General features: G+C 38.3%; 2 protein-coding genes across 5 annotated transcripts in view; both read right to left on the minus strand.

Annotated features, from left to right (window-relative positions):
- znf143b (zinc finger protein 143b) overlaps nucleotides 1-11,088 on the minus strand; it is a 65,706-nt gene extending 54,618 nt beyond the window's left edge. Inside the window, exons 1-2 of one of the 3 annotated variants that reach the window (XM_063061859.1) lie at nucleotides 10,477-10,847; nucleotides 5,040-5,169 (exon numbers count right to left, since the gene is read on the minus strand). Coding sequence is in view for 2 of the 3 variants with exons in the window: in XM_063061857.1 (XP_062917927.1) it covers nucleotides 10,879-10,915 (37 nt within the window). In the remaining variant the exon portion in view is untranslated. Of the gene's footprint in view, nucleotides 1-5,039; nucleotides 5,170-10,476; nucleotides 10,848-10,878 lie in introns of those variants that run through there. The other 2 variants (XM_063061857.1, XM_063061858.1) reach the window with 2 other exon arrangements.
- A 6,075-nt stretch (nucleotides 11,089-17,163) lies between these two features.
- The window catches only part of ipo7 (importin 7), a 62,878-nt gene continuing 60,150 nt past the window's right edge, over nucleotides 17,164-19,891 (minus strand). For both annotated transcript variants that reach the window (XM_063061856.1, XM_063061855.1), the window contains exons 24-25: nucleotides 19,250-19,366; nucleotides 17,164-19,038 (exon numbers count right to left, since the gene is read on the minus strand). In XM_063061856.1, the coding sequence (XP_062917926.1) occupies nucleotides 18,941-19,038; nucleotides 19,250-19,366 (215 nt within the window). In that variant the 3' untranslated portion in view covers nucleotides 17,164-18,940. The remainder of the gene's footprint in view (nucleotides 19,039-19,249; nucleotides 19,367-19,891) is intronic.

Raw genomic sequence — 19,891 nt, forward strand, 5'->3', positions numbered from 1 at the left:
AGCCAGCAGCCAGCTTGCATTTATTGTGGAGATCAAAGAGTTCCCAACCATTTTTATGCCATGGACCAATACCATTAAGTAAGGGGTCCGTGGACCCCAGGTATAGATGGATATTCATTGAGCAATTTCAACAGAGGTTCTGGTGAGCTACATCTGGCTACCAAAATATTTTTGGTCGTATTGAATAAATAAATTGTGACATATTTATTTAGAGGGAATAAAATTAAATTTGAATTCATGAAATCTAAAGTTAATTACATTTATATTAAAAATATTTCCTATATGCCTATTTCCAGCTTCTATTTCTGCGAGTGTAATCACTTTTGACATTCTATGGAATTATTTTTGTCAAGTTCACAAGTAACAACGTCTTGGGGACCACCATGGACCAGAAACTCAACTGGATTAGACACAAACTAGTGTACTACAACAGGTCAGAGGCTGGGTATCCTGTGATGAATGGGATCTTCTATTCTTGAAGTCAATATTGGCAACATCAGTAATACACCCTTACCAACACAGCTAATTACCATAAAAATTCAATGTTAGTCTGACAGGACTGCTCATTAACAAAACCATGTTGCTTCTCCTACTGCAGATTAATCTTGTCCCTCAGCAGCAATCTCTTTCTTTGCCTCCCTTAACAGACTAAGATACATCTAATCAGGTCCTAGGAATTTATTGATCTCTAAATCTGCTAAGATATGTAATTCCCAAATGCAACATTTTTTCTGTATAGAATATAGAAATGATTTATTTATATATTAATGACATACAGCACAGAATAGGCTTTTCCACCCCTCTGAGCCATGCCGCCCAGCAATCCCAGGACAATTCATAATGACCAATTAACCTACCAACTGAGGTTGCATCATCGGTCCCAAAAAGGCCTTATTCTTTCTCTGGTTACCCTCTTGCTTTTAATATACTTATAAATCACTTTGGGATTTTTCTTATTCTTATCTTCCAATGCAATTTCATATCCCCTCTTCATACACGTTATACCTTTAAGCACTACTGCCAAGAAGTCTTCATTACTAGATTTCAAGTGAAATCGAGTGGCAGAACTCAGTCTTGAAAAACTCTGCATTTATGGTGTGAAAAATAGTTCCTAGAGCATGTACAAGGTTAAAATGGAGGTGGGATCTGAGATCCCGTTGATTTCAATTGGGATTGTAGAGCTATGGAAATGAAATGGAAATAATCGATTCTTTAAAAAATCATGTTGGTTTTAATGTTTACTGTCTTGAATTGTTTAGCAGATTTTACTTTTTAATTTAATTTAAATTTAAAAATACACTTTATTCCATTATTAAAGGTTTTTTAAAAATGTTTTTGATATTACAGACGTTCGGAAACAGTAAAATATTTACAGCTTTGAATATTAATGATACAGGCACATGAATAATGGCAACACAGTGTCTTTCAATACTATTTACACAAAATTTTACAGAGAATACCAAGCCAAAGAACACAGCTTTAATTGGAGTTTTGAAGCCTCTGTGTTAGTTAAATAACTCCACCCTACATGGTCCACAGACAGAAGAGAGTTCCTACAAATGTGCTGCTTTAAATTTTCAATGAAACTGATTGTCATCACAATTTTGTTGCTGACTATCAGCACAGTCCTCCCTCCCACACGTGCTTTACTAACCAACCAACCATTACTTTCTGGGCACTTCTTCCCTCCTCTTTCCCACTCATGCAGCTCCACACAGGTGTGATCATCTCTCTGATTCCAGTGATGATCCTCTACTCAAATCACCCATAAAATCCTCTCCATACACCATGTCCTCACTGAATTTCACTTCCATGATGCAGAATAAAGATTTATTCTACTGTGCAATGTGACCTGGTCCTGTTGCACTGCCAAATTTTGGAATTTCCACTTCACTGCCACTGTTGAAGTAATCTTAGCCAGTACTTTTTTAATCTTTCAGAATTCTCTGAAGAAATCAATGTGATCCAATCCCTATGTTTTTTTTTCAATGAGCAGATTATTTCGCACAATTCAATCAGTATGTCAGTTATGTTGTCTATCCATAATCTAGATGCCGAAATTCAAATTAAATATAATTTAAATTATAAATTAATTGGACCAATTAAATAGTTAGAATTAAATGTGTCGTTTCAGTAATTTCAGATATACCAATGTCCTATAGGGAGAAAATCCATTATTTTTAACCGGTCTGCTAGTACATGTAGTTCCAGAAACACAGCAAAAGTAGTTGATTTTAACAACACATACAAAATGCTAGCGGAACTCAGTAGACAAGGCAGCATCTATGGAAAAGGGTAAACAGTCGACGTTGAGCCAAGACCCTTCATCAGGTCCCATTTTAACTATCCTCTGAAATTGGACTACTAATATGCTAAGTTCAAGTCTTTCTGGCAACACTCGTGTCTTGTGAATGAACAACTAATTTTTAAAAATGCTTCCTGCAGTCCAGTCCCATCAAAGGTTTGATTACTCTCTTTGTACCAGAGAAAGAGTTGCAATTTTGTATTGCTTACAATATTGTGACCATAATCATACCAATGCTTAATAAAAGGGTATGGTTACCGTATTTTTACAGCTCAACACTAACCATTTAATTCCTTTCTAAATCATTGTAAAGCTTGTACTAAAATTCTCAAACAAAATCCTACAGATGAAGGCAACAAGTATTTGTCTGAGTCAACAGGAATGGAAGGAAAGAATTGATGCATTTGAAATAGAAAATGCTAAAATACTAGTATTTTTATGTTAATTATGTATTTAATGTGCCTCGTGCTAAAGCCCCAAAATTAAATAAGACAATCAAGTTACTTTGTGCATGTAGCTCATGAGATTCATACAAGAGTGCAATAAATGCTAAAATATTACATCCATTATTAAGGACCCTCAGCACCCAGGGCATGCCCTCTTCTCATTATTACCATTAGGAAGGAGGTACAGAAGCCTGAAGGCACACACTCAGCGATTCAGGAACAGTTTCTTCCCCTCTGCCAAGTGACTCATAAATGGGCATTGAACAAATGAATACTACCACACTTTTTAAAAAATGTTATTTCTCTTTTTGTACTATTTTTAATTTAACTATTTAATATACATTTGATATACCCTAAGTGTCATTTTAAAAATATACTATCAGGTATTGCATTGTACTGCTGCCTCTGAGTTAACAAATTTCACGTCATACGCCGGTGATATTAAACCCGATCCTGATTTTGACAATACAACATTATAACTACTTCCACTATAATTTTGGAAGTATTTCAGATTTCAATAAAAAGGTTGTACATTGCAAAACCACACATAAGAATAACATTAAATTTATACTGATTCACAATTATGATAATTGACAATAACAAACTAGTATAGCTTCTCAGGGTTTATCATACTTAGCATTAATGAAGATACAATTAACCTTGGTACTCTATTTCTATTTTTGAGTGCTTACTAAGATAAAAGGCACAAAACAATTATCAGCATCAGTTTTCTTCATTATGTGTTTCAGCTCTTAAAAAGACTTGATAAGTCAGCAGGCATCAAACTAAGCCCAATGCCTCTTATTTCAGCAGTTAAATGTTATTGTTACAGTTCCATTCCATCTAATTTAATAAAGCTGGAATTGTTTAGACATGTTTGAGAAGGCAATAATCTAGCCAATCTATTGTAATTCCTCTGTTTGCAAACATTCAAATACCCAGGTCACAGATTTAATTGGTTCCTGTTCCAAATATTCAGGTTGATGCATTTTTAAGCTAAAACGGTTGAAAAATAAGTATTTATTTTAATTACTCTACAGACATTCTTATTAATTTCTTACTCCAATATTTGCCAGAAACAGTATCAAAATGCATTTCAGTTCCTAATAGAAGCAGTAATTTCAAATGCTGGCAGAATGATTTCTCATCCACAACAGCCCAACTTCAGGGTGAAGGCTGGGCTGGCTACTAGTCCTCTTAATCAGATAATGGCTATACTGTATACCAGACCAATGGAAGGTCCAACGGTCAAGAAGGCGGTCTCTGCAAGCGTCGTGGAACATGTAGAGCATGACAAGACACAGAAGACGTCCTGGTCATCCACTGCGCCTAGTCCCATCTCCAGCCGTCTCGACTCTGTCTTGCCACTGGATCCAGATGGGAATTGGGAAGAGAGAGTGAGGCTGACGCTGCGCAACTCTCCCTCACTTAAATCCAAGTCACGCGCTAGTCTCGACACCATCAATAATGGCGTCGAGGTCCTCATCGACGTTGACGATGGACGAACAACACATACTGTATACCAATACAAGGCAGCACAATTTCTCCTTAATCTTCTATGGTTCCACCACTACTATCATCCCAAAAAATAGGCATCATAACAGCTCAAATGTTTAACATGAGCAGCCATTCCAGTTTGGAGAACAGTGGATGACAAATAAGCAATAGTGAGTAGGTTATGAATTGACTTTACTTCTTACATCCTTCACATACGTTAAGAGTAAAAATCTTTACATTACATCTCTGTCTAAATGTGAAATCATGGTAATTTATAATAAATAGAACAGTCAATGTAGCATAGTATACACTCAAATCAGTGTGAGTTAATCAGTCTGATGGCCTGGTGGAAGAAGTTGTCCTGGAGCCTGTTGGTCCTGGCTTTTATGCTGTGATACCGCTTCCTGGATGGTAGCAGCTGGAACAGTTTGTGGCTGTGGTGACCCAGGTCCCCAATGATCTTTTGGACCCTTTTTTCACACCTGTCTTTGTAAATGTCCTGAATAGTGGGAAATTCACATCTACAGATGCGCTGGGCTGTCTGCACCACACTCTGCAGAGTCCTGTGGTTAGGGAAGGTACAGTTCCCATACCAGGCAGTGATGCAGCCAGTCAGGATGCTCTCAATTGTGCCCCTGTAGAAAGTTATTAGGATTTGGGGGCCCATACCAAACTTCCTCAACTGTCTGAGGTGAAAGAGGCGCTGTCTTGTCTTTTTCACCAGACAGCTGGTGTACAGACCACGTGAGGTCCTTGGTGATGTGGATGTCGAATAACTTAAAGCTGTTTACCCTCTTAACCCCAGATCCGTTCATGTCAATAGGGATTAGCCCGTCTCCATTCCTCCTGTAATCCACAACCAGCTCCTTTGTTTTTGCGACATTGAGGAAGAGGTTGTTTTCTTAGTTTGTGATCTTCCATCTGTAAGGAATATTCAACATGGTTTGACTGATTAGCAACCCTATCCCTGAGCTTAATATCCACATTCTATTGCACTTGGTTGCAGAATGTGAAGAGTGCAACATTACCAACCTCAGGATATCTAGAACACTTTGCAGCTAATTTTAAACTTTTAAGTTTCATCACTGCTGTAGGAATTGTAGCAGCTAATTTACTGCTGCAATCAACAAAGTGATAACCGTGTAAAATGCTTTAATTAAATTGGAGTGGTGGGACAACTATTCTATTCTTCAAAGCAGTACTGTGGGAACCACAGAGCAATACTTTCTGTCAATTCAACAGTGCTCTAAAGTTTGTATTATAGTACACTGCTAATGATCATGTGTAAACAGAACAGGCACAACTTTTCAAACAACTCATCAGCCACTTCAAGCACCACCTTCCCTATTTGGCTGTTTGCAAATTCTGAGGACATCCTGAACTGGTGTGGATACAAGCCACTCCGAACCCAAGTAATTGCCTAAGAAACATTCCTTCACTTCCATGCCATTTTGGTTACATGGATATTATTGCTTCTTCCATGCTCAACACAAATGTGGGACAGCCAAGTAATTGTGACAGTTCAAGGTGTCCATAAGTTTTTGTTAATCTAATATATTAGGTACTTTTCCCTTCAGTATGTGTTCTATGGGTGGACTTCAGTGTTCACATGAAAGCTGACCTCATGACATTGCTCAAAATTAAGGTGTACTTGAGGAAGATCAGGGGTCAGAGTTCATCATCTCTCTGGCTTGATACCCTATAATTACTAACCCACATCTACACCTACAGTATATCCTAAGGTATCAGTACCAACTTGTACATGCTTTCGTTTATTTTGTGTATGTGCTTCTTTCCATCTTACTGCATGCAGCCCAAGTTGTACTCTCTTCTATTCCTTTCTCCCTTTGCTCTTAAATGTTCCTTGTAGTAGTATATCCACATTTTTCTGAATTCTTTGCATTTTACTAATACATTTATATGACCTCTAGATTCGTAGTCTTCCAAAGGAGGAATAATTTCCAGCCAATTATTTCTTCCATTATCATTACAACTCTTTTGGTTATTTCCCCTCAGTCTTTTGAGGGAGAATGAAACTCTAGCTTGTTTAACTTTCCTGGAAAATATATCATTGTTCTAGTATCTTTGAGAATCATTTATTCATCTTCTTCAGTATTTTCAGTATTTGTATTTGCTTTTCTGTGACACCTGACAAACCGGAGCTAGAATACAGCCTCATTTTCGAGGTGATTGGACAGTGTAATATAATGCACCAAAGCCAGGATGTGCATCTTTAGAGTAAGATATCAGACCGCCTTGAAAGACATAGAATACTACTGATTTTAACATTATTTTTCTCTATTTTTACAAAATGTCCCTTTATTCATCCTTCTTTCCAGAAAGTGCTGACGGTGATGGACACACTTTCCCTCAGCAAATAAGCTTTCATCCATTGTTCATACATGTTTATTTCCCAATAGCAATTACCCACTGGGAGCTCCCCAACATAGAAACAGCGCTGTCCCAGAGTCTGAGATCAGATAATTGAACGCAAACTAGAAACTTAACCAGGAGCCTCTTCATTGACATTGTTTTGCTTCAGACTGCTGCATCACTAAACAAGACAAATTGATCTAAATTGTTCTAACCTTTGTTCAAATTTAAAATCATAATCTTCTAATCCACAATTTCTATCTACAGTTAGAAGGTTTGTGAACCCTTTGCAGTTAATTACTCATAAAATGTGGTCTGATCTTCATCTAAGTCACAATGATAGACAAACAAACTCTGCCTAAATCAATAACACACAAACAATTGTACTCCTTATCAATACTGAATACACCATTTAAACAATCATAGTCCAGGTTCAAAAATGTTTGTGAACCTCTGGAATAATGCCTTCTACAAAAGCTATTTGGAGTCAGATGTTCCGATCAATGAATGCTGAAGGAGGTGAAAAAGAAGCCAAGGGTAGCAGCAAAAGACCTGCTGAAACCTCTAGAACCTGTTGATGCTGTAAGGCTGATTTATACTTGTGCGTACCAGTTTACGCCGTAGCCTACGCAAGTGGGCTACACCGTAGCCTATGCAAGTGGGCTACGCCGTTCTGAGCATTTATACTTGTGCGTTGGTGTGTCTGCATCGCTCTGCAATTCGCGCATGTCACACATGCGCACACACCTATCCATGCAAGGCTTCATGGTCATGGTAGTCTTTCTCGGGGTAAACAAGTTTAAAGCGAGCGTCTTTTTTCGTAAAAGTGAAATGTGTCCTCCATAATTTTGGAGGTCTGTAAAGCTTTATGGAAAACATTGCAGCCAGAGTTCCTTCCCTGCCCTTCAGTCGCCCAATGGCAAGCTATTGCAGTGTAGGAGGAAATGCGATGCTACCAAGTGGACCAATCACAGTTGTTGCGGTCTGCATTGCCATGACGTGTAGTTACATTTTGGGAGAGGTGCGTGTCAGGCTATGGCGTAGGGTTTGCGGCTACGCCGTCGATTTGACACACAACTGAACAAGAATGGTGTCATGGAAGGGCATCATGGAGGAAGCCACTGCTACCCCCCCAAAAAAAAATTGCTGCACGTCTCAAGTTTGCAAAAGACCACCTGAATTATTGCTGTTTACACAAGACCATAAAACAAAGGAGCAGAATTAGGCCATTCAGTCCATCAAGTCTGCTCTACCATTCCATCATGGCTGATCCCATGTTCCACAATGCTTCTAGGGCAATGTTCTGTGGACAGATGAGACACAAGTTGAACTTGGCAGAACTGCACACTGCTATGGAGGGAAAAGGACACTGCACACTAACACCAAACCTTTTTCCAACTGTGAAGCATGTTGGAAGGAGCATCATGGTTTGGGGCTGCTTTGTTGCCATCGTTGATGGAACAATGAATTTAAAATTGCATCAAGACATCTTACAGGAGACTGTCAGGGTAGCAGTCGATCACCTGAAGCTTAATAGAAATCAGATGATGCAACAAGACAATGATCAAAACACAAAAGTAAATCAACAACAGAATGATTTTAAAATTAGAAAATTCATGTTTTGGAATAGCCAAGTCAGAGTCCAGACCTTAACCCAATTGAGATGCTGTGGCATGAACTGAAGAGGGCTGTTCATGCAAGGTATCCCAGAAATATTGATGAACTGAAGCAGTTTTGTACGGTGGGATGCTCTAAAATTCCTCAATGTTGTGCAAGTCTGATCATCAGCTACAGAAAATGTTTGATGGAGGTTATCACTGCCAAAGGAGGTTCTACCAGTTTTTAAATACAAGTGCTCACATACTTTTTCCAACCAGGACTGTGAATGATTGAACAATGTGTTCAATAAAAACATGAAAAGTGCAATTGTTTGTGTTAATAGTTTTAGGCAGATTGTGTTTGTCTATTATTGTGACTTAGATGAAGATCAGATGACATTTTATGAGTAATTAATGCTGAAAACCAGGTAATTGCAAAGGATTCACAAACTTTTTCTTGCAACCGCACAAAGCCAAGCTGATTTCAGTAATCCTCAGCCCCTTTTAGCACTAACAATTTGATAAATAGGAAATGATTCATGGTTCCTTGATCCCCATGTTTTTTTTCCTTAGAAAGGTGTATCTTTTTAATTTATAAAAAAACAAAAATGTAGGAAACAGTTATGTTAGCCTCTCAGTTCCAGTGCATTCTTTCACTGTCCTCATTCACTTCAGGTGTCCACACTACACAGACATCCCCTTTATTTTCTCAAGTCCTCCATGTCTCACAACTTCAAACTGTTTCTTTTCTTGTACTTGAAATATGGGCTCGATTTCTCTTTCCGTGCATAACTTTGTATCTTTTTTTCCCCTTGACTGCTTCCATTTTAGCCTATTTCCAGTTTCTACTGATTCAGTTTTTCTTTGAAACTGATTTCAAATAAAACTATTGAGAATTCTGTCAGAAGGTCACTAATCTGACAGGTTTAGTTTCTCTTTGCAAGATGCTGCATGGTTACTGAGAATTTTCAACTTTTCCCCCCCCCATTTACACTTCTGAGAGTTGGTTTGTTCTTCGCACTTAGGGCTTATATTTGGTGAAATGAAGTAACTTTTTTTTGTTACCCATACGGATTCAACAAAGCCTTGGCGTGGTAAGACTAGGCAGCACAGAACAATTGCCCAGCACCAGTTTCCCATCAATGTAACTCCATAAGTTCTTCTAATTGTGATCTCACTGCTGTTAGATCAGAAACCTCAGAAAGTACCTAAATCAGCTTAATTGTAGGCATGCCTAAGATATGACAAAAGAACATCTAGATTTTCCTATACTCGCTGTTCTAAACATATGTGCCTCAAATTTGCATTACCAGTATTACTTAGAAAAGCGATTAAAAACTTAAGCAGTGGTGAGAAGGCTTTGGGTGACATGCAACCAAAATTAACTTCACCCTTGATCCCAACTTTGTCATCTGTCAAAGTTGTCAATGTCCTAATATTGATAAATTTAATAGCAACACGAGTCCTTCATTCACATGTTGTTAATTGTCCTTAACTATATTAAGGTCAGGTTGAATTGGACCCTGATTTAACATCATATCCTTAATGGAAAGCTCCTGGTACCCATGTCACATATTCCCCCCCCAAAAAAAAAACCAATTCTTCAAATTATTTTTAATAACATTGTTTATATCCAAGCCAACGAGTTAAACTCCATAAAGAGTCAAGTTATAATTAGCTGAACTGTATGGACCACATGACTAACCCTATTGTTACCTTGTATAAAAGGGAAGCAGGCTATCGCGGGAACTGCTTTTTTTAATACTTTTTTTCTGGAATTCACTTTATTTATTTATAAAGTTAGACCAGGAGATAGTTGCATAAAATTCTGTAAGGTCCACTACGATGAAATACCAATATTGAAGGTGATATTAAGTAATTATTAACCTACAGGCAGTTCAATACAGATTTTGTCAATTGAACGCAAAACAAATCGATACCAATATAATTCTGGCAGTGAAAGAACCAGCAAGCTCTTGCCATAAAGTTTTTAAGTTTACCATCAATGACAACACCACATTGGAATATATGATTAAACGATCTTCTCATCAGGAAATATTTTATCTGGTTTATGGCAAGGACAAAAACAGATATCCAACACAAATCTCATAAAAAAAACGGAACCCAAAACTGTTGCACAGTAAACACCTGGGAAGTAAAACAAAATGACCAAGCTTCCATCAGTACAGTTGGTGACAGACCTAGCACATTATCGGCAGGTTACGTTTTTTTTTATTTCAACATTAGCAGTTCTTACGGCTACGAGGCGCGAGCTGATTCATTTCGATCCACGAAGTTACCGATCACAAAAGACATCTCCCGGATTTGCTGGCGGCGTGGTGAAAGACAATCCTCTGTCGAGAGAGGGAGAGGGAGCGGGAGCAGCCGGGGACGGTGGCTTGGAGATGAGAAGTAAAGCAGCCCCTGAGCCGGCGGCCGGGGACATAGGGACAGCTTTGAAAATGAGCTGCACACCAGAGGCAGAGGCAGAGACGAGAGACCCTTCATCATTTAGCTGCAGGAACCAACTTCCACACCAGCTCTCCAGCACCGGGGAGCGGCAGCACGGCTCCCTCACACATCTGCCCCTCACACAGCTCAAACCTTGGCCGAGCTGGGTAAAAGAAATAGGGCACACTGGGTAAAAAAAATTACTAACCTCTTTTTTTCCAATAATTCCTCCCTTCGACCACCATGCATCAGGAGCGGAAACACACTGCCGTCCCGCGCCCGCCCTGCACCCTGAATCGCGCATCGTCCCGCCGTCCCCGCCTCCCTCGGCTACTCCCATTGGTTGCCACCCTGAGCTCGAACACGCCATCCACAGCTCTCATTCGACGGAGGACGCTGGCCGACCTGTCGACGGACGCGCATTTCATTGGTCGCTACTGTACGTCACTCACGGCCGCGTCATGCATATTTAATTCGACCAAGACTTGGTGCAGTAAAGAATGGCTGCCCTGATCACAGTTACTCAGGTTCCCGGGTGCTGCCAGACGCCATTTTTTAAAAAAATTGGGATACGGCAAGATTAATTCAATTCATAATCGCTGCGTAAAAACTCCCGAAATATGCATTTACAGTGTTTGGCAAATTAAAGCGAACGAAAGCAGCATTGCAGGCCCAATTCTTTGCCGATTTGGCGATCCCGATGGCGGTGCGCGAAGGTTCGGCCGCCGTTCGTGACGTCATCGGCAGTGCACGTGACCCGACGGGGCTCCGCCGGCTTCGGCGATCGCGTGCCCGCGCTGCACGCGGCACCACCCCGTGTGTTGCAGGGACGGGCGGGGCTGCTTCCTCAGTCTTACAAACGATGAGAAACATCGGTATTACACACATTATGTTAGCTTAAGTTTAACACAAGAGATTGTGCGGATGCTGGGCTGGTAATCCTGAGTAACGCACGCTCAAAATGCTGGAGAATCTTAGCAGGTCAGGCTGCATTGATGGAGAGGAATTGCGTTTCGGGCTTTGACCCTTCATTAGAAAGGTTACGTTTGGGATGATTTGCACTGCTTTTATGCTGCAAAAAGGCCATTTTCGTGGCATTTATACTCCGGCTAAACTAGTCTACGTTGCTTGCTGCCTCGGTAAAGCGACCAACATAATCAAAAACCTCACTTAGTCTGGACATTCGCTCCTGCTGAAGGGTCTCTGCCCAAAACGTCAACTGTACTCTTTTCCACAGATGGTGCCTGGCCTGTTGAGTTTCAACAGCATTTTGTGTGTGTTACCTGAGCTGGTTTAGATATAGTCTGTGAAAGTAGGTTATCCAAAAATCTTGATTAGGGCCCAATGGCTACAATAGATGGGAGGTGCTGTTCTACAGCATTGTTACTGGGACAACCTTGGTCTCTACAATATCAGACACGTTTTTTTTTCAACCTCTCTTACCAGACTAGTTAAAACACTTTAATTCTTCAGTTCTGGTGAAGGGTTATTGACTTTATATGTTACCATTGTTCCTCCACAAAATGCAAAACCTGCTAAGTATTTCTATTACTATCAAGTTTTGGTCTGGTTCCCACTTTCTGCAGTTTTTCTTTGCTCAAATGCTCAGTTTCCTGCCCGTGCAGGAAGTTGTACCTTTAATCAGAACTAGAAGAGGTTGGCAGTAAAAAAAGTTTCAAGACACAAGAGAGGATAATTAGCAGGAAGTAGAAGTGGCTTTGCAGTGGAGCAACAAATAATAGGAAGTACAACAATGATGTCATTTAGATTCTTAGGTTGACCATATCCATGGTGGACGTGTCTAACAACACAACCACGAGTTAGGAAATTATTAAGGAGCTCAGCTTCAAGAGAGAGAAATACAAAGTAAGGGGAGTTGCGCTGTGTGCTTGGTGAGAAATTGACATCAAAGGCAGAGTGGAGACATCTTTCTTCCGACTAGTGGGAGTATTCAGTTTTTACTAGTTAAGCGGACTCTTAAGTTTGTTTTGATTATAAAAGAAGTGATTCATTGTAATATTAGGGTAACCTATCCTAATCAAGTACCATCAAACTTGACTTTAAATATAACCAATGATTTGGCCTCCAGAGCAATCTGTGGCAATGAATTCCACTGATACACCACCCTCTGGCTAAAGAAATTCCTCATCTGATCTAAAAGGGGTTCCCCTTATTTCTGAGGTTCTGATCCTAGACTCCCCCCAACCATAGGAAATATCCTCTTCACATCCACTAGGCCTTTCAATATTCAACATGTGAGAGCCACCTCCCCGCTCATTCTTCCAAACTCCAGCGAGTACAGGCCCAGAGCATTCCTCATACATTAACTTTTTCATTCTTGGATCATTCTCATAAACCTCCTAATGCCGGCACACCCTTTTTGTTCCATAGAGGGGCCCAAAACTGCTCACGATACTCCAAATTTCAGGCTTCCAGATGGGTACATGTATCGATTATAACCAGTGTTTCGTTAACAAACTCTGTCATCTTCATCGTCTTTATTCTTTCTATCAAACTGCATGACCAGGACTGCGCTGCTGTCTCAATCTCCTCAACCAAATAAGTCTAATTATCCAATCGGTTAAAAGATGTGTTTAAAAAACACACTGGGTTACACTTTGAGATATCAAGGCTCGTTCAGGTTATAACATCTTAGAAGCACTTTAAATGAGAAAGGAGTGTGGTCCAGGAAAGGAATGCAGAGCCAATTACATAGACATGCACAGGTATGAAAATCTGGAAGCACTGAAGAGGTTATAATTGAGTGTGTGGGGAAGAGAGCAGGAAATAAGAGTGGGATGTGAATATATGGACTTTTTTTTTTAAAAAGCCGGCATAAATCAGCAAGTGCACTCCAATAGAATCTAGTTCCCAGCGATTCATCTGAGACTCCTTTTGGGAGTGGCTAACAAAGCTCAGATTTGTAGGGAATTTCTCCAATGTAATATGTGTTAATATTTGACCTTATGGATTACTAAGAGAAATACCAGAGAAGATATACACCATGCAAGAAAGTTTGGAGAAACCTCGCTATTTCCACCAACTAGTTTGTTATCCATTCCTTTTAACCAATTGTGAACTTGAGAAATTTTACTCATTGTGTTTGGAGATTGTAAATTGATGATGGTAACTCTGCTAACCCACACAAAATGCTGGAGGAACTCAGCAGGCCAGGCAGCATTTATAGTGGAGTATTATAAACTTACACAAGTAGACAAAGCAGGAAATAAGTATTATATACTCAGGCACCATCTGTGGAAACATTTCAGGTTGAAGATGATCACAAATGGGAAAATATTGACATATATACAAAAAGTTGCTGAAAAAAAACCAACAATATCATGAAGGATCTCACCCACCATGCTCATGGACTGTTTGTCCCACTCATAAGAGAAAAGGCTACATAGCATTTACACCAGGACAACTAGATTAAAAAATAATTACTTTGTTAAGTAAGGCTGAGCAACTTTATCATTTCTTGTCCATCACCTTACATACAGAATCCCGTGCCTAGCGGCACTTTATGAACATATTATCAATGTATAAGCTATCTTATGTATTTATATTTATTGAGTTCTTTTGTGTTGACCTTAGTGTGCTTTTTTATGCTGCATTGGATCCAGAGTAACACTTATTTCACTCTCCTTTAGACTTATGTACTGGAAATGTCGTTAAGCAATCTTGAATGAGGAAAAAAACATTTGGTTTTAAATTGCAGGGGGAAGAGAAGGATTTTAAAAGGATAAAAGGAATGTCTCTGATGGGCCAAGGCAAGGATTGACACAGTGACAAGCCATCGATAGATTAAAGACGATTTGAAACAAAGGGGCATAGAAAAAAGACATGAACGTTAATGTTAAGTAAGTTAAATATTGACAACATGACCATCAGAAATTACCAGTATGGAGACATTTAGAGAAAGTGAGTTACCCAAAATTGAATTTATCATTTGAAAGGAGTCTAATATGCTCAGACAAGCACGATTCATCAAACTTATAATGACCCTTGTTGGAACAGTGCAGTGAGTCACATAGTTTAAAGCAGTAGTGTGGTAAATTAAACTAAAGGGACAGTCCATGGAATGTCAGAGTGCCTCATGCAATTTGAGAAAGATGCTGGGCAAATACCCGGAGTTTGATTTCTCCAAATGCAAATACTATCACACCATGAGTACCTAATGCAATGCAATAGTTTGGAAGTAATGAAACTGGAATTGCTGCTTTACCTTAAAGAACTCTTTCGGTCTTGGGATAATAGGAAAGGAACAGATAAAATGACTAGTGTTACAACTAGTTATACAGAAGGGTGCTTTTTAAAGGACAGTGGTTGGTGAAAATGGAAGAGTCGATCAGACAGTCATTAAGTGAATGGTTCATTTAAATGCTGAAAGAACAGGGGAAGATAAGTCTGCTGTTAATAAGTCTCACTGAAGATGGGTGAAATTGCCTGTTATATAATTCAGTACCTGAAGATGTTAAGTTTGCAAAAACAAATGAAATATTCTGTTAGCATACTGTAAATGAATCAATAGAACAGTACAGGAACAGGCCTTACAGCCCACATCTATACCAAGTAAATCAAACAAAGTCTCGTCTGCACAAGTCCATATCCCTCTATTCTCTGTATATTCATGTTTTCCTAAAAACCCCTTTAACACCTCTATTGTATCTGCTTCCACCAATATTCCTAATAGCCTATTTCCAAGTACCTACCACTATCATGTAAAATGAAATTTATCCTCACCTTAAATGCATGTCCTCTTGTATCTTATGTATCTAGCCTGGCAAAGAAGCCTCTGACCATCTACCCTATCCATGTCTCTCATAAATGTATGAACCTATGAAGTCTCCCCGCAACCTCTTGCTATTCCATAGAGAAATCAACCAATCTCCCCGTGTTGCCTGAATTTGAGCTACACACTGGTAAACCTACTCTGGACCCTTTTCCACAGGTTCCACACTGTTCTTGTAATGGGGCAAGCAATACAATATTGGATCTTTCATTACTACTTGAATAATTTTGATGTTCCCTTTGTCTTATTCTTTCTTCCCAACTTTTCTGAAACTTTAAACTATATTGATTTTTTTCTTCCAGTTCTGACAGAGGGCCGTTGACCAGATTTATTTAACGTACCCAGGTTAAATCAACTCATTTTCCACCAACATTCCCATTTATAGTAGGTCCCTACTTGTCCCTTCAAGTATCCCACTCCCATTCAGCAACTAATTAGCACTGTTATGTATTAAATACTGTCTCTCTTCTGGTGTAGCTTCTGCAATAGACAACAATTATCATCCAGTATTGTATACCCGGTTAGATAATGAAACTAATAAATTATAAAATATTGTCATATTTCGTCAAAAAACATAATAGATTGCATTTAGTTGATTTCAACACGGATATCAAAAGTGGGCTGTCTTAGAAGGGGTAATTGATTATGATTTCTCAAGCCATACACTACATATCACTATCCACAAGCCCTTCTTGGAAACATTAAGAACTCAGCTGAATTGTTTTGAAAGTGAAGAAAACTTGTCAACATATATTAGCTCGGTTCCCATAGCAATGGCTTGCATGGAATCTGATTGAAAAGAACAGTACCCCTCAAGTAAAAAAATGTAGTAAGGAAAGATCCATTTTAACCTTGGAAGTTAAGATTTCAAAGAGCCATAGGTAGAACATACAAAGTATATCTATATAATGCAACAATTTAAAGTTTTTTCAATTTCCTTCCAACCTTTCTTTCAGCAATAGTAGGAATAGAAGGGAAAAATCGGGAAGAGCAACAGTAGAATTACATACACGTCTGTGACTCGTGGAAGTATTAAGCATGTAAACCTGAAATGCATTAATGTTGCAAGCTCACAATCCAATGACAGGAATTACATACCTAAAACCATGCAGAATTTTACCACTCTGCCAAATTTAGACACTACAATATACACTAAAATCCATTACCAACTTGGATCCAAGCTCCTCCTGAGCAGTTACAAATTAGACTGATTGTAAAAATCCCTTCCATTTTCTTGGGCTAATTTTTATTGTAGTATCACCTCAGTTTAAAACAAATTAACTTTCAGATTCTAAAACTGGCCAATTTATGAGAAAACAAGATCCATGGGTTTTTATTCAAAGCTTGTATAATGAATCGTGTCATAATTGTGAACACAATTCGTTACATTCTTCAGCGGCAGTAACTGTGGTCAAGTTTTAGGAGGAAAGGCAAAATTTTAAAAGGCAGAATAGAACGTGCCACTTAATGAAGTAAAAATAATCAAATGCCCTATACATTCCATGCTAGTGTAATTAAAATTAAATTTATAAGCTAATATTAAGCAATATAAGCAATGTGCTTTGTTTACTAGTTTAATCCTAAATGGTTTGAGTCATGTATGAAGAGTCATCGTGAACTTCCTGCAATATCTAGTGTCATTCTCAATTCACTCTATTTCATTTGATTGCAGACAAAGCACAATTAACTTTTAAGTTTGGTCTTGAATGCTCAATTTTTTTTATTAAAGTTCTGTAACAGAATATCACCACAGGGTTACAGGAATCTGCAAAAATTATTAATGCTCTGCGATATCACCGCATGGTTTTTCTTAAAAAAAACAGTAGATACTCAAAGTTCCAACTTTTTCATCCTTGGTTCTGAATTTCACCAGACTATTTTCAACAATAGTTTTGTCAATTTCAACCAGTTTGATATTTCCATCCAATTCCTCATCAGCCTTCCAGTATGATTTTCTGCATTCCAAACACCATTCCTTCATTTTTTTCATTTCTGTAAACAACTGCCACTTTATTGCAATGAAGCACACAATCACCATTGCTCAATTGTGACACATCTTGATCACAACCTGTGTTAAAGTGCAGCATAATGCAACATTAAATAAACGTGTTCAAAAGAAACCCCAAAAGTTATCTTGTTCACCAAGTCAAAGAGCAGCCAGAACTGTTCTGCAAGCCAACCACACAGATAACCATTTGCTTTTTAAATATCAGTTTGCACACAAGCCACACCGTGCATTTATTTAACACAAGCACATCTACAATTTGTGATGTTAACAGTGCAAGTTGCAATTAGAATTGTGTGCCGAGAATGAACTCTTTACTCATGAGAAAACAAGTGCCTGGAAAAGGATAACCAATGTATTTTCACTAATTGTGAAGATCCTAAGTTTAACACTAAAAGTTAAACAAAGACAAATTTTTTTAAACAACAAAATTTCAACCCAATTTTGTTTTAATAGCTTGTTGCATATACAGATGGCTCATCCATACACTCAACCAATTACAGTACTTTTCCTCAGATTAGAGCTTTATGTTCAAGTCCAATTTTACATGCTTCTAGATTGTACTGAAATACTCAGTGCTTATGATATCAATGTATTCAAATTTATTTATTATTTAAAAAAAAGACTTGTACATAGAGAGCTTAAAAAAGGGCACTGAGGGCACTGCCATTTTCAGCAGCAATGGAAATATCATTGACTCTCACATAGCCAAAAATCCCAATCAAATATGGAAATGGTGGCTACAGGCAAGACACCTCTTTTTTTAAACATAATGTCTCCATTTATATTTAGATCATATATTCTTTGAACTTGTAGAACAGCAAATTTGCTGTTCAATTTAGAAGGCTAGAAGGCTTACGTATTATCAAAGTGCTATTTATGCATTTACAAATACACACCTGCCATTATGTAGTGTTATGTTCAGCGTCCGATAATCTACATCTGAATACAATCATTTTTAATCTTGGCATGAACAGGAAAATTTGGAGACAATTGAGCGTTATCTACCTGTTGTCGTATTTACATTAAAAATTAACTTGAAATGTGGAAAACCAGACTAATACTAACACTATTATGGGATGTAAACACTGAAGGAGCCTGCTAGCCTAAACTACAGATGTGTTGAAGTTATTCCAGAAGCCAATGATTTCCCTGCCTGAAATGAAATCAAGGATAAGCTGTCAACATGACATTTTTCCTTGCTTTTCAGATTCCTATGGTTGGAGACATTTATTTTTCTTAACATTAGTCTCTCTCAGGCCGATGTTCCTCTGAAACTTGTTTTTCTTCTCCAGAGGGCTCTCATGATCAAATTCCCACTTCTCCGGTCATTTTGTCCATTCCACGTAGTAGGAAGTTGAGTGGATTTTGTGGATGATACAACTGATTTTTTTTGTTTGGAACCACTACTGGAAGGAACAACACAAGCTTTTACTACAACCAGTCACACAGTACAATGAATCAAAAGCGAACTCAATTCATTCCTGGAGCAGAACCGCCAAAATTAAATGAAGTTGGCACTACTGGAGCATTGAACTTGTATCCACCATGTTTTTCTATCAGTTTGGACTCTGTAATTGAGGAAACAACAAACATAAATAAGATTTCTTTAGGAATTAACAGGCTGGAGGAATTAATATTTGACATACAAAGTTCATGCACTAAAATTTATCTGAATTCTAATCCTGTTGAAACAATGATAATGCAATGGCAAATTTACATACATACATAAATTTTACAACACTGTCAGTTAATATTCTAGCCAACAAGGAGCATAAATACCTAGTGCAGCTCGCCTCTGATCTGCAAGAGTTCCAATGTCTTGCAACTGCTTCCTATGTTCATCAGTAAGATTGCATGTAAGAGCTTGGTACCAGGTAGGATCACAGTTTTGTATAGCTGTGTAAGGAAAGTCAGACTGTTTACATGGCACACTACGTCATTCTTCCAATACTATTAGTGATCACTGGAACAGTAATGAGGAACTAAGCAACAGTTTTAAGATCAATGTACAAAATATTTCATGAAATATAATTTTACATTACTATACTGAAGTAATTCTGAATCCAGATATTCAACTTGAACTGTTATTTTTTCTTGTTCCACTGATACTGCCTGATCTGCTGTTTCCAGTATTTTGTATGCTAGAAACCTGAAACAAAAAAGGCAGACCCTCCAACCCCAAAATGCCAGTTGAGTTGAAAATTACTTGTATGCATTTTTAACATAAAGTAGTTGTTAAAATACATAAAAATGATAATTATAAATCTAACTGGAAAAAAAAGTTAAATGGAGCAGCTAAATACTCACCAGAGTGCTCATTACAAAGAAAAACAAAAGATCAAGTCAAAGCACTATCTAAATCCATCTTGTTCCTAAACCCCATTCATATTACACACAGTATACTAGCAGAAGCTGAGAAAC

Source organism: Mobula hypostoma, chromosome 11 (assembly GCF_963921235.1).
Source record: "Mobula hypostoma chromosome 11, sMobHyp1.1, whole genome shotgun sequence".
Taxonomy (NCBI): domain Eukaryota; kingdom Metazoa; phylum Chordata; class Chondrichthyes; order Myliobatiformes; family Myliobatidae; genus Mobula; species Mobula hypostoma.